General features: G+C 34.9%; 1 protein-coding gene across 1 annotated transcript in view; it reads left to right on the top strand.

Moving 5' to 3' along the window:
• The first annotated feature begins 392 nt into the window (after positions 1-392).
• Positions 393-15,578, top strand: part of LOC100375560 (bridge-like lipid transfer protein family member 2) — a 101,859-nt gene continuing 86,673 nt past the window's right edge. Inside the window, exons 1-3 of the mRNA XM_085490896.1 lie at positions 393-590; positions 10,853-10,973; positions 11,638-11,687. Of these exons, the coding sequence (XP_085347022.1) occupies positions 526-590; positions 10,853-10,973; positions 11,638-11,687 (236 nt within the window). The 5' untranslated portion in view covers positions 393-525. The remainder of the gene's footprint in view (positions 591-10,852; positions 10,974-11,637; positions 11,688-15,578) is intronic.

The raw sequence follows: 15,578 nt of genomic DNA, 5'->3' as shown, positions 1-15,578 counted from the left end.
CTCTCATTCATTTTTTAGAATAGAAAATATATAAACATATTAAAATAAATGCTTAAATCATTGCCTGTATATATTATAAAAGATATTTAATCATAACTTGTCACGAGTGATGCTGATACTATAGAATATTGTGTTTAAAAAAAAATCAACTCTTAAAACTAATAGTGCATCAACAACAGCCTCAACTTTGAGGGGACTGTGATTAACACCATTACTTTATAAAGGTATAAAATAAAAAATATAATATATAATAGCCTCTCCAACAAGCCAGAAACGAAACAAGCAAACAAGTGGGTGTTTGGACCCTCTCTCGATATATCACCTGAGGGGGGGGGGGGTGCCTCAGTCGGGAGTTCTTTGACCTGGACTCGAATGTCAACAAACTTAGGTGGCCTTAACTATCAAAATGGCGGACGCTTTAGATGCAAAGTTGGTGTATGTTTCCATTAATTTTGCGTTACTGTGATCTGTGTTGAATTGCGAAGTATATATGCACCCACCGTTGATATTAGGACTGTATATATCATGTGGTGGGTAACTTTGTTACTGTACGTTGTTGCTGTAGTGGCGATTGGCATCGCTATATCCAGGTAAATACCAAACTTCATTCAATCACACATGATCCTGAACACTCCCACAAAGTTGACAGTAAAATCAATTGAAGAACAGATGCCAGTAATCGTTTCCGGTCACCAAACTTGCAAATTTTCTTTACAAGATGCGATGTAATCTGTGCAACCACCATCTGTGTTATGTATTATTGAAATAGGGGACATTAACATTTAATGATCGAAAACAAAAACAAAAACGTCTTCACCTGGAATTAACAAATATTGACACCGTCCCCCCAAAACGGTGTTTACTGTCACACCAACGCCAGACAGCTTTGGAAGGCGTTAATGTGGCGTTAAGGTATGTGTAACAGGTGTCCCACTTGTTCATATAAACAATTCATGCCAGTTGCTAAATATATGAAAAGATGAAAAAGATAAACGAAATAGTATGAAGTTGCCATGTTAGTGTTTATGCCCTTATTCAGGCATATACATGAAAAACATTTCCTCCTAACGTGTTCACAAACAAATAAACAAATTTGTTGCAACACCGACCAATCAAAACAAAGAAGAAAAACTAGTAAATATACTTAAAACGAAAGGCAAAAACATGTTAATTAATTTAGCCAAATTTGTATACCAAGGGTTATTAATGAGAGAAAACTACATTAAATCTAAATTACCTGCTGCCTCATAAAAATAATGCTTTTGCTTTTTTTGTGTTTTTGTTGTTGTCTTTTGTTTTTTCTCTAATTTTTTAATTTTTTTATATCTCAATTAAGGATATGTTTATCAATAAAGATTATTATTATTACATACTTTGCATAATGACTGCATAATGTTAAAGAATTTGAAAAAAATGTGAATAAAAAAAAAATTGTTACGCATATATGAATATTTTATTTGCAGCAAACCAAATTCCTCCAACCCCTCAAAATTTCAAACTCAAAAACATCACAAGTTTCAGGTCCACTTCAACTTTTTGGGAAAAAACTTTAATTTCACAGACATAAAATTCATAGATCATAGCTTTAAATACACAGGACATAACTTTCAAACCGCAGATAGTACATTAGTGCTCAAAACGTTGCTAGGTTCTGGCCCATCTCCAGTAGACTTGCTATATAGTACAAATCTCTGATGGATATTATTGGAAGTTTTGTTTCTTCTGAGTACAACAAATAACCTGATTGTAAATAATAATACACATTGAACTGATTTATTTGTTTAATATACGGATAAATAATAGTTAAACTATTGCTACGTTTACACAACAGCATTTTATCGGGAACCTAAGGCTTGAGCCAGCAAATGGCCGTGTATACATGTATGTTCTTGGCTCGAGCCAAGTTTGACTCCAATAAACCCTCAGAGTTGAACTCCGATGGGGTTGGGCTTGACATGGCTCTGACAATTGTCAAATTATTGGTATAAAAATGCGCACACTTTTGAAGGCTCAGTGGTACCCGTAAACCCAGTTTAAGGTCTGTCCCCCCCCTCAACGAGCGTCTTTTCATTCGTCTTGAAACAGTGTCAGAAAAAATCAATCAGAATGATTTAATTCACACAGACAAGATTAGTACCTTAGAAATAAATCAAATCAATGAAAAATGTTCACACTATGTACATGTTAAAATGGAAAAAGGACATCATTAATGACAATAGAAAAAACAGTAACATATGAAAATTTGTGCTTACAACTGGTTTTTAATCCGTGTCGAAAACGTGCACAGAATGGTCGTTTTGTGCACGTTTTCGACACTGCTTATCAGCTGCCTCAAGGGCCAAATCCATGAAATAAACAACCAATGTCAATAGAGTAGCCTAGGTGTTAAAAATGGATTAAGTACTGGCAAACCAACTCTGCATAGGTATGTTTCTAAACGCTTGCTTTTTAGCTGATTTAGTCGTCATTTTTGAACTCAGAAGCCCGCAAAACCTAATATTACATGTGAGAACGAAACAAATCCGTCGAGATTTCACGTTTTCCCGTAAAAGGGATGCTGGCTGTTCCCTCTCTGGACTCCCTCCCCGCGTATACTAGTACTGGTAATACCATGGATTAGTACCTTCCATGGTACTACCAACTCTAACCATGTCCCCATTTGGTGACGCATGTCAAGCTATAAATGGGCATCAATACTCATTTCGTCCAATATTTCGCTTTTATAACATTTTATAACATATCACTTAATTTCCGACCGGAAACACGACCATGTTTTTATCCCTTTTTTTTCTCACTCGCTTATTAAAAACACTGACCACTTGTTCAAACACTGAACACTGGCACATGAGTTGTCGAAATGGTTGTTTTAGTGCTAAAGTTTGAGGATTCAATGAGTATTAACCATTATTTAATTTCAAACGACACTTCCAAACCATCATCACTTTCCGAGTTATTACCGAAGATAATGTACAACAGCAAAAAACAACAACATTAGGTCCAATCAGTACTGTTGTATTGTCTATTTCGTCAACCGAACGTTACTACCCGGACTTGCTCGTCGATTATTATTGCAAATGTCATTTTTTTCCGGAATCAATTGGGTATAAGTACGTTATTTTAGAATGATTTTCATTTGGTTTCACCAAAGACAATTGTCTTTGGCTTCACGTGATAGTTAATCTGATTTATCATATAGCATTACAAACAGGAAGTCCTCGGCATGGGTCAGAGTACTAGTATACCCCAGACCACTCGTTTTGATGAATGGTCTGGGTGTGGCTTGTGGGTAAGAATAGAAAATGAATTTCGGTGAGGTTGTGATTATTTGGATTTTTGAAAACGGATTTTTACTATTGAAATGTAATTATCACGTCTAGGGGTGAATTGTTAATAGGTGAAGTGATGTTAAAAGGTGGCGTTTGGACGTAACGCCGGAGTTAAACCATAAACAATATAGTAGGAAGGACAAGCAACTCCAGCGATTCTATTGTAGCAGGGTATGCTGGAAAAAAGTTAAGCTGATTTAAACTAACCGTTAACATAAACTAAATTTTTATTTCGATTTCTCGTTAAGGTAGAGATGCCTGACAGGTATTTTAATTAGTTAATTAGGCACCAAGATGACCTCCCTTGTCCACAAAACTATATACAGCCAAAACAAAGTCAGCTTGGACATTCAGTTGTGAGACATGACAAAATAAACGGTGCCAGTGATAGATTTCGAGAATGAAAGAACAAAATAAACGCAATCAAAGGCGCCGACCACGCGCGTTCGAAATAAATGGAACTGACGAGAAATTTCGCCTGCATCTTTCACTCACGCAAACGCACACACATGCTATTTTCGTATATTGAATACGTTGGTAACGGAAGGGACAAGTTTAAATCATCTTTGTATTAACACAACTTGAAAGCAACAGTCTCACATCGAATATATGTTTATCAATTATCAAACTAAACAATCAATGAAGCGGACTGCGTAATTTCGTTGACGAGAGTCGCCTACGGTATTCCATGGGTATTCTAAATGGCCGTTGCTGATCACGAGTTCCCGTGTGTAAATGATTTGCTCGATGTTTTTTTTTCGGATTTTGTTGACGGTGGAAATGATAGTGAAGAAGATCCAAACGCAATAGACACAGCAATTCATGTTAACAACTCTGTGTGTGTGATTCAGAGCCCGGGCATCAACATCGAAAATACCGAAGATTTGCGTTTTCTTGATCGTCACGTAAAACCGAAAATAGTGAAAATAAAATAATAAAGACAATCGTGCCTCATTTATTCACAAGTATTCGAGTTGTTTTGTTGAAAATATTAACAAGCAGCCTGTCGGCTGAGATAGCTCCGCTGTTAGCAATGCACATGGCAATTAAAGAACAGAAGATATCATTAGAAAAAGAACAAATCTGAGAGAGGTCCACATGTAGTACCTATATGTATAATATATCAAAGCAATTGGACTTGCGGTTTTCAACAAGAAGTCGAAAATATCACTTTTTACCAAAAATTACAAAAATATTCATCAAAATTAGAGAATTAAAGATATCATCATGAAATGAACAAATCTGAGAGAGGTCCACATGTAGTACCTATATATGTAATATCAAAGCAATTGGACTTGCGGTTTTCAGCAAGAAGTCGAAAATATCACTTTTTACCAAAAATTACAAAAATATTCACCGAAATTAGAGAATTAAAGATATCATTACAAAATGAACAAATCTGAGAGAGGTCCACATGTAGTACCTATATATGTAATATCAAAGCAATTGGACTTGCGGTTTTCAACAAGAGGTTGAAAATATCACTTTTTACCAAAAATTACAAAAATATTCACCAAAATTAGAGAATTGAAGATATCATTACAAAATGAACAAATCTGAGAGAGGTCGACATGTAGTACCTATATATGTAAATATCAAAGCAATTGGACTTGCGGTTTTCAACAAGAAGTCGAAAATATCACTTTTTACCAAAAATGACAAAAATATTCACCAAAATTAGAGAATTAAAGATATCATTACAAAATGAACAAATCTGAGAGAGGTCCACATGTAGTACCTATATATGTAATATCAAACCAATTGCACTTGCGGTTTTCAACAAGAAGTCAAAAATATCACTTTTTACTAAAAATGACAAAAATATTCACCAAAATTAGAGAATTGAAGATATCATCATGAAATGAACAAATCTGAGAGAGGTCTACCCAAGGTACATATACACCAAGTATCAAAGCATTCAGGCTTGTAGTTTTCAAGAAGAAGTCGAAAAAGTAAAACATTGACACGGACGACGGACGATGACGGACGACGACGACGGACGACGACGGACAATCACTCATATGATAAGCTCCGCTCGACAAAGTCGACAGCGGAGCTAATAAAAACAGGGTATAACGTAGGTAGACGTGCATTCAGGCTGAAAGACTGGACGTGTAGTCAAGATGGCGACAGACGTGAAAACGGAAAACGGAATGAAAGTCTATTAAAAAAATGCGAGACAGACAACAACAAAAAACAAGTGTAGTCGGTGAAAATAACAAAATTTGACGATTCATGCATCATGAAAACAATATTCGTGTATTTTGTCGAATACGGGGTACAAACTTACACATGCATCCCGTTTGAAAGAGTGTGAATAAGTAGTCAAGATGACGACAGACATGAAAACGGATGGATTGAAAGTTAATTTCAAAATAAGTGCAAGACAGAGAACAACAAAAAACGAGCACAGTCGGTGGAAAATAACATAATAAGAAGATTCATGCATCATGAAAACTAAAATATTCGAGTATTTTGTCGAAAACGGGGTACAACCTTAGACAGGAATTCCGGTTGAAAGAGTGTGAACTATTGTCAAGATGGTGACAGACGAGAGAACATACGGATTCAAAGACTGTTTGAAAAAAAAAATGCGTGGCAGAGAAAAATAAAAAAACGAGCATAGTCGGTAAACAAAGACATAATAAGATTCATGCACCATGAAAACAAAAAATATTCAAATATTTTGTCGAAAACGGGGTACAGACTGAATATAACATGTACGGAAACATTACTGCCGTCTGAAACTAACTTTTAATTTTATTCAATTAAACAGGAACATATATATTAAAAGTCATATTTTTTACTAGTGAACCATGTTCACGAGAACATCTGATAACTATTGTGTGCTCGGAAGATGCGCATTGCGGAAATATACTTGTAGTTCGATACGAAAGTAGTGACATCGCATGGAAGTAAATATGACGTCATTGTTTACTTGCTCATCATAATATTCCAGCCCTGCTTACGTTGGGCATACGGCGTGTGACATTGGTGTTACTATACTACTATACTGTCTATGGTTAAACAGGGCCCAAATTGATAGGGAGTAAAACACGGAAGTGGAAGAGCTGTCCATGCATTGACCAATCACACAAGAGCTCACAAACACAAACGAAATATTTGTTGTTGTACTTAACAAAGGGATTTGGCACTAAAAACAATGGAACGTTTATAGGCTTAACGTTGGATTTAGATCGTGTTATAATCCAAATCCCCTACTAAGACTTGTAAGCACCAATTTTCATATGAACTCAAAAAATAAACTCAGAACATATAGATTGTTTAAAGAAAATATTCAAATTGAAAATTATCTTATTGACCTAAAAAATCCAGAACTTTGTGAAACCATGACAAAATTCAGGCTCAGTAACCACATTTTTGTAACCTACTTTGAAATGAGACAACAATGCCTTCTGAATAATTAAATATTTATTCTTTTTTTCTCATTGAAATTTGTACAAAGTACTCATTTCTATTGCTATGTACTTGTTTGAGATTTTATTATTACCATTTGATATTTTATTTACATTTTTTGTATTTGCTTTTTTAATATTTGTACCGTTGTTTTAATAGGAGTATTTTTTTTAGCTCTGCTGTCGACTTTGTCGAGCGGAGCTTATCATATGAGTGATTGTCCGTCGTCGTTTGTCGTCCGTGTCAATGTTTTACTTTTTCGACTTCTTCTTGAAAACTACAAGCCTAAATGCTTTGATACTTGGTGTATATGTACCTTGGGTAGACCTCTCTTAGGTTTGTTCATTTCATGATGATATCTTTAATTCTCTAATATTGGTGAATATTTTTGTCATTTTTTGCAAAAAGTGATATTTTCGACTTCTTGTTAAAAACCGCAAGTCCAATTGCTTTGATATTACATATATAGGTACTACATGTGGACCTCTCTCAGATTTGTTCATTTTGTAATGATATCTTTAATTCTCTAATATTGGTGAGTATTTTTGTCATTTTTGGTAAAAAGTGATATTTTCGACTTCTTGTTAAAAACCGCAAGTCCAATTGCTTTGATATTTCCGTATTTATCCGGGTATAAGCCCAAGGTCCTGAACATGGAAAATTGCCAAAAAATAGGGGTAGGCATTTGCCAGGAGATCCCCGTCAAAAAAACAAAAAATTGTGAAAATTGACAACATACATCTGCTTTACTGATTGGATAACAATGACATCACTACTAGTATTTCATCATAAAGGTCAAATCGTGACATTGCTTTTTATCAGACTCGACGCTTATCAATCACGGTGAAAGTTATCATTCAGCAAGTTCCGGCGATAGGAAAGTCTCACTATATGGATATTGTGGTGGACTTGAAATAGGAAGTTTTTTTTTTATCCAACGACAGAAGAATAGTTTTCATGACAGAAATGCAATAGTGGTGATGAAAGATGGTAAAAAAGTTGGCAGTCTTCGGCGTGACATTACAAAATTGCTGGCCTCAGTTACGGATTCGCAACCGCTACCAAATATTTTATAAACCCAAAATAACGTGATTTCAACCACTCTCCCAGGTACAGGTTGCTACAATATTGCAACATTGGTTTCCTTGTCAACGACGCTAAAGCCGAACGAGTGCGACATTTGCTTAGTGGCTCTACATAAACGATTTGTTTGAATCATTTCTAAGGAAGCACAAACCAAATGGCCGGCCGCGCTGCCCTGAAGACAGAAAGTTGTTACAGCTATTTCGCGTTCACCCCTTGTTTTACGCAATTAAAATTATATTTAAAGAATTTTTATGGGCATCACGACAGACTTCAAGAAAATCAACTGTTAATACAACCACAGTCAACGAATAGAAAATAGTATTTTGTTATTTTTTGTGTAGAACAAGACCCCCTGAGCGTGTGCCGGATATGACCTCAACTTCTTTATGGTGTCAAAAGTGGAGGGTGGGCGTTTGCCCAGGCATGGGCTCTTACCCGGATAAGTACAGTACATATATAGGTACTACATGTGGACCTCTCTCAGATTTGTTCATTTTGTAATGATATCTTCAATTCTCTAATATTGGTGAATATTTTTGTCATTTTTGGTAAAAAGTGATATTTTCGACTTCTTGTTAAAAACTACAAGTCCAATTGCTTTGATATTACATATATAGGTACTACATGTGGACCTCTTTCAGATTTGTTAATTTCATGGTGATATCTTCAATTATCTAATTTTGATGATTGTTTTTGTCATTTTTGGTGAAAAGTGATATTTTTGAATTTTTGTTGAAAACAGCAAGTCCCATTGCTTTGATACTATACATATTGTTCATTTTGTGATGATATATTTTGTTCTTTAATTGAAATGTGCATTGCTAACAGCGGAGCTATCTCAGTCGACTGGCTGCTTGTTTCTGTAACTTTAGTAATTTTAAGTGACCTTACTGCTGTACTTTCCGAAGTCAGTGTTGTGTCAATAAACGTTATACACATTCGGGCTCAACTATCAGGCCGAAATCATGTCTTATTCAGGTAACCTTTCATTTCAATTATGGCAGAGACAACATTGTTTGTAATTTTGCTTAAATTCTGGCTTGACGAAGAGATACGCACCCTAATACCGTATCTATTTGGCAGAGTAAAAAAATACACTGTACTGTGATAGATTGATAGCTCAACAGGAAACAGAAAAATGGCATATTAAATTATGCGACAAAAACTTGGAAAGATGATCGAACATTGAAGAAAGACACGTCTGTACCCCGGTAGAAGCGGTCATGGTAACATGTTCCTACTAGGTTTAGGTTGCCAACTGTTACACATATCACACCAGTTGAACAATTACAAGATGGTAATTTTGCATGACAATAACTTAAAGCGCAGCTCCGTAATCCCAGGGATTGCACCAGTGCATCATGGGAAATGTAATTTGCATGGTTCGAATAGGCTGTAACACATTTAGTGTATTTTAGCTGCTGTATATCCTGTTTATTTGAGATACCTAAATCATAACACTAGTGCATTGTCTCAGACTCATGACTGTTTCTGTTTTGCATGCTCCCAGCTCTCCCAGCATCGTGCCGTGTAAAGAAACAACAACACAAGCATGACAACAAAATCATTTTCAACCACGTTGTTTACCATACGAAGTATTCAACGGCGCTATTCCGTATAGCTCTGATCTAACTGAATTGAACTCTGGCAGATCTCAACTCTCGTTTGTCCCCCGACCGTATGAACGCATTGTTAGTCGATGGGAGGAGCAGTAGTTCGGCTGCCATAGAATGCTGTCATGTAAACGTAATATAAACTATAAGCTGGCTGATTTGTTGTCCTTTGTACTTATGACAACTACATGTACAGGCAGAACATTAATGGAATCTGAGCTTGTAGTCTTGCTTCTGATTAAAATAAAATCCTAGCTCAGATTTTTGTAGTCAATGTGGATTCAATTATTAGTTTTTTATGTATTTACCGGTATTTAAATTTTTGATTTATTTACTTGTAGTTTTTTAATTTTTTTGTAATTGTCCACACAAAATAATACACACACACAAAAAAAAAATATGTGAAATAAAATAAACGCTGTAGAATTTAATCAGATTGCCTTGCTTCCTAATGTTGACTTTGCAGTTCACTATTGTGACATAAAAGAAATTTATTTCCAGTATTAAATGTATTTGCTTTGTAAAAACCTGTTCTTCAAAGCTGTATTGACAGCGATAATTTATTCTGAAAATTTTGATATATAATGTAATACCGGTAGGTGTCATATACCAAATGAAGTAGTTTAGCATTTGTAATACTGTCAACCACAAATGTATGCAAATTTTGCAAATCAGTGAAAAACGAAGAATTTTGTAGCAGCGAAAATTTTTCTGAAGTTATACGACACAGAGTGTCAGTGAATTTTGCGAAATTTTGCCTATAAAATCATCAAAACATGAGAGTTTTATTATATATCAGCATTTTAGGGCATCATTGCAGGGCCCCCTAGGCTGAGAAAAATGGTCATGAAGTCACAAAATTCCAGCCTACCATGTACCAGTAAAGCATTTAGCCACTTATTAATAAATTTAGTCTTTAAAAAATTTGTGATTGGGTTAGGGAGCTGAATAGTAGAAGTCACCGAATTGCATACAGAAATTTCCATATCACAATATCAAAATTTGATGTGAAATATTTTCCATTAGTTGGTCTGTGATACATACCAGACTCATGATTTATTTTCTGTATAGCCCTTCATTGTAGAATTTTCTCATGTTCGCACTGTGTCCATGGTTACAAGTAGTGACTGGACAAGTTGTGAACATTACGCCATTTTTATGTGATCCAAATTGGCAGACTGTCATTCATTTTAGTCGGGAAAAATATTTGAAGACGAAAAATAGAAAATATATCTGCAGAGAACAACTTAGAACAAAACAAATACTACTGGAAATTTATATTCATAAAAAAAATCCTACATACAATATACAAGATCATCATTATGGAAATTAATAATTATACAGTCAATAAATATCCCAGAATCGCAAATATTGTTTTTCCTGCCTGATTTCCCATTCAATTGTTTACAGGATTGTAGCAGTAATTCTTGCCAAAATTCTCAGCAAAATACTGAAAAAAGAAATTAGTATTGACTATATTGGGTTTTTCACTTTCCAAAATGTCCGGATCAACATGGAAAAAAGCAGCTTGGTAAGTTAATTTTTAAATCATTAGTAGTGTAGTGGTTGTACTGATTTCATGATTGGTTGGTCCAAATTTCAAATTATATCTGTGGTTGGTAGTGTGTGCCACAGTCTCCATTGAGAGGAAATGTCACTGTCCGAGATTTATTCACTAATTGATGCAACTTCAGGGAAATCTTGATTTATGCTAAACTTTCAAATTTACCCTTTGAGTGTTGAAGTCAACTTTAGGCACTATCCATAAAATAGTTCCATTTATAGCCTGCATTTTTTCATGTGAAATGTTGCAAAAATTTCAAAATTTTTGATCAAAAAATAGAAGTTATGTAAAATCTTGCCTGTTAGGTCTAAAATTAAGATTGAATTCGATGAAAATTACAGAAAATGTGAATATATTTACACAAATTTAAGCGGGGAAAAAAGGATTGTGGATTGGCATTTTCTTATAGTGATTCCCAATGAGAAAATGAAGAGGAATTTACAATTTATTATTACTGCGTCTTTATCACAAATGGGATTTCTTAAACCTGATTATGTAATTCAACCATCCCGAATTGATTGATTGATTGATGCATGCATGTAAGTGTATTAATTTATGATGCCAGGTAGTAACCGTGTGTTTTGTTAATTTTACAAATTATTACCAAAGTGTATGTATATATTCTATGCAGGTTGTTGATAGTATTGGTCTCAAGTGGAGGTTATTGAACCCAGAACAGAGGTGAGTGTTATGACAGGAAGACAAATGGGTAGAGAGATCTAGAAGGGGTCAATTGCTTTTTGCTTGATTACCCATAATTCCGTGTTTCCTAGTTGGCTTCATTTACATATGTATGTATGGTATGTTGCTTTAACCCTTTGACTGCCATTATCTTTCTTGCTAAAAATTTGACTATTTGTCTTTAGTTTTTTTTTGATAATTTTGAACCAAATGAACGGATTTTCTATTAGCTTTGAGTAATTTAATATTTTATCGTATAAAAAGTGATGTAAGTTGACTTTGGTACTTTAAGTTAAGTTATACATGAATATTACTGTGATTGATAAATGGCAAAACATAATTTCAGCGTTTGAAATTCATGGAGGCCTTAGACTATTTTTTGTTCACTGTTAGATTCTGTGTTACGTGTGAAATCGTATAAAAAACAGGGCAAACAAGGGAGTGAAGTGGCATCAAAACATGATCATGTGGAATTCAACAAATACAAAAGTGTTTTTTAGATATTTTAACACCTAAATATACTTATTTGATGATAGTCAATTTTCTCTCTCAAAGAACGACATTTCAAACTATAAAAAACTGATTTGTAGTTTCTCCACTTGAACAACTAGTTTTTTACTCTCCATTTGATGTAGTCAAAAATAGACTTTTGGGTCCTGTCCATTCACGAATCTTCGTGTTTATCCGTCCAACACCATTTCATTACATTCCTGGGCTGATTTTGGTAATAATATGAGACGTATGTTTGTTTGTTGCTTCATATCTTTTAACTGACAAATAGTCATTTTAGAAATAAAAACAAAAGAAAACAATATTTTAACATGTCATCAACTGTCTTTCAGTCATGTCTTGACTCACTCATGATAGTTTACTGATGTATGTCATTATGTTTTCGTGATTTGAATTGAGACTTGCGGCATGTGTTCCACCCATTTGTCAAATCCAATTTTACAGATTTGATTTAAATTTAGTAGAAAGGCAAGACTTAATGAGTTGAATATTGTCTTCAGTTATTTTATGATTATTTCTGTATAATTTAAAGGGGAACAGAGGTCTGGTTTTTGACACTCTGTACATGAAATTTGAGATCTATGAATGAATTCTGTCGATAAAAACAACTTGTATGTACTGTGAAATGCCCTAAATATCGGGTATAAAATGAATTGTGAAGAAAACGTTCGCTTTGCCTGGTGTCATTTCGTCTCTAGAGGGCTAGTTCAATGATGTCATCAGTGAACACTGATAATTGAACCCATTCATGCTAGTACATCCATCTCATAGAAGTACTACTATGTTGTTTTTTTATCGACAGAATTCATTCTAGATCTCAAATTTCATGTACAGAGTGTCAAAAACCAGACCTCTGCTCCCCTTTAACGTGGGTCAGATTTTGTAGATCTAAAGTCAAGGTGGCGTAGGTGGCGCCCTGGACTGCTGCGATTAGGTTGAACATTTAACTGGTACGTGTGTCCACAGCAATTTGACGCGTACTGTCGGCAACCTCACACATACTTTACAACGAGTTGGTAAACAATGGGCAGGAAGACGATCAGAAGTGATAAGTTGTTGTCTCAACAATCGCAACGCTTCGTGAATGGTTAAACTATGACGGATGTCAAAATCAACAGTTTCTGAAATCTGATTGGTGCCGACAAAAAGTTGTCGGAGATAAGAAAAAACTACACTATTCTGTCAGAAGTTAGTGGGGATCGCAGCAGTCCAGGGCGCCACCTACGCCAACTTGTCAGACTAGTGTCTCATCTTAGTAAACTCTGTAGTTCTGAGCTTGAATCTTAGAGATAGAGTTTTATGCTTAATGTTGCTTGACACTGATTTACTAATGAATGGCAATTCAATGGGGTGAATGGTTCTATACAGTTTTGGAATGTCTAACAGAATGAACGGAACTTTCTATTGAAATCATATTCACTGAGCCATTACGTGATCAATTATCCAGGACTAAGTTATCAAAGAAAATATACGAGCCAGAAAATCGTCTCTTTAATTCTCAAATTGAAAACTATTTTTTCTATCACGGAATGTGCTCATTGTTGTTGGTACGATTCAGCTTTTTTTATCGCTGTGGCAAAAGAGGAATGTTTTAGCTTGTAGTAGTTTGTCTTGTTATTGGTGGAACACTGTTATTAACAGCAGCTTAATAAGATCTTGTAAAACACCTACCATATTTGCTCTATTAGTAGCACATGTTCAAAATAAGTAATATGTCAATGAGTTATACTGCCAAGGTGAGTTTTAATTTAAATGCGCTTCTAATAGAGAAAATACGATATATGTATTCATGTGATTTATGATACACAACATTAAAATGGTAAAAAGTATTTGACAGATAAAATGATGTTGATACTTCTATTATTTGTTGACATCTGATCTGTCTTCTAATAAACTACACTGTTTAGACGTTGTAATGCCTTCATAATTTGTTCTACTTTAACCTTTTCACCACCAGACTTTCTCCCCTAAATGTTTCTGTACTTTTTGCTGAGAAAGGATTGACCAGCTTTGTTATTAGTCCAAGAAAATTGTTCAGCTTGGAATGTGTCTGAACCCCTCATTAGTATGCAAGAATGTAGGAATGTACCAAGAAAATTGTTTTTCTGGAGTAAATTGTAGTGTATTTTACTTATGAAAGGACAAAAAGTGCATGGAGATTTTATGAAAATGTGTGGATGTTAACAGAATGATGTCGTGTGGTCACAGTTGCGCAATAAATAATGGACTATTTTGGGCGTAGCTATAAAATGTGTCACTGAAGTACTCGCACGTGTTCATGGATTCCAATAGTTTATGCTGTGAAGAAACTCCATTAGAAAATAAGTAATTTGTGAGAATGTATTCAAATAGATTTATGTTTATGAATCTTGTTTCTTTTCAAAGTGTATTTATATAATAAAAATCGTTTGTGAAAATGTTTTTTGTACTTTTTCAATGGATTGAATTAACAAATGATGAGTTATTTTTGTTATTCCATCACTCGAATTATGTGTTATGACTTTCTGATAGTTTAGGCATTGTGTTCTTGCGAACGGGAAGACATTAAACTGTTGTACAGTGCACGTCGATAAAAGCGAATGTATTTCGAAAGTTGTGAAATCATGGTACTGTTTTGGCATTACACGACTTGCAGTTCCCTTTTGATGGATTGTATGTGACTGGCCATGTTATCGAACTGTAGTATTATGAAAATCTGCAAGCAAAGTTTGAATTGCTATTTTCACGCTGTGTATAGTGTGGAGTCGTCATCTAAGTATGCACAATTGTTCGTCTTGTGTTCCCCGGTGCATTTAAAAATCCCTTTTGAATTTGGGGGACTTTGTGTGACTGACCGTGGCGTTTGTAAACTTTAGTCGAACTGTAGTAGTGTGTATTAAATCTGCCACAACGTGGAGTTGCCATCGTCTTTTGTTTACCAACTCATTTAAATATGTTTATGCCCCAACAAGGACTGAAAAGTGATTTCCATTTACTTCATCTGTTATAAATCAACTGTATTAGCTTCCTTCAAACTTCCTCTTGCCATTGGGATTATGTCTACTACGCTCGGCGGTGTAGTTAGTATCGATCTTCTTGTATGAAACGCGCCAGAACCCGGAAATCGGCGGCAAATCGGGATGGTCTCGTCACGTAATTTCTTACCTTGTTCTTGACCGCAGTACGCTTGGCTATGAACTTCCACATACCCACGCTAATGGGAATAGTGCATCGTCGGTAATTAAACGTTCGGAGTTGAACAGCAGTCATTTCTAACATGATTATTTAATTTAGTTTAATTTCTTCAGTTAAAATTGAGTTTCCAAAATAAATAAATAATAATACGTACCCTCATGTATACTTCAAGTTTTCATTAACACAAAGTCAAAGTCTTTGAAATTG

The sequence above is a fragment of the Saccoglossus kowalevskii genome, chromosome 16 (genome assembly GCF_978046115.1).
Source record: "Saccoglossus kowalevskii chromosome 16, keSacKowa6.1, whole genome shotgun sequence".
Classification (NCBI taxonomy): domain Eukaryota; kingdom Metazoa; phylum Hemichordata; class Enteropneusta; family Harrimaniidae; genus Saccoglossus; species Saccoglossus kowalevskii.
Note: the sequence above shows the minus strand (reverse complement) of the source record. Positions and strands in the feature narration are given on the sequence as shown.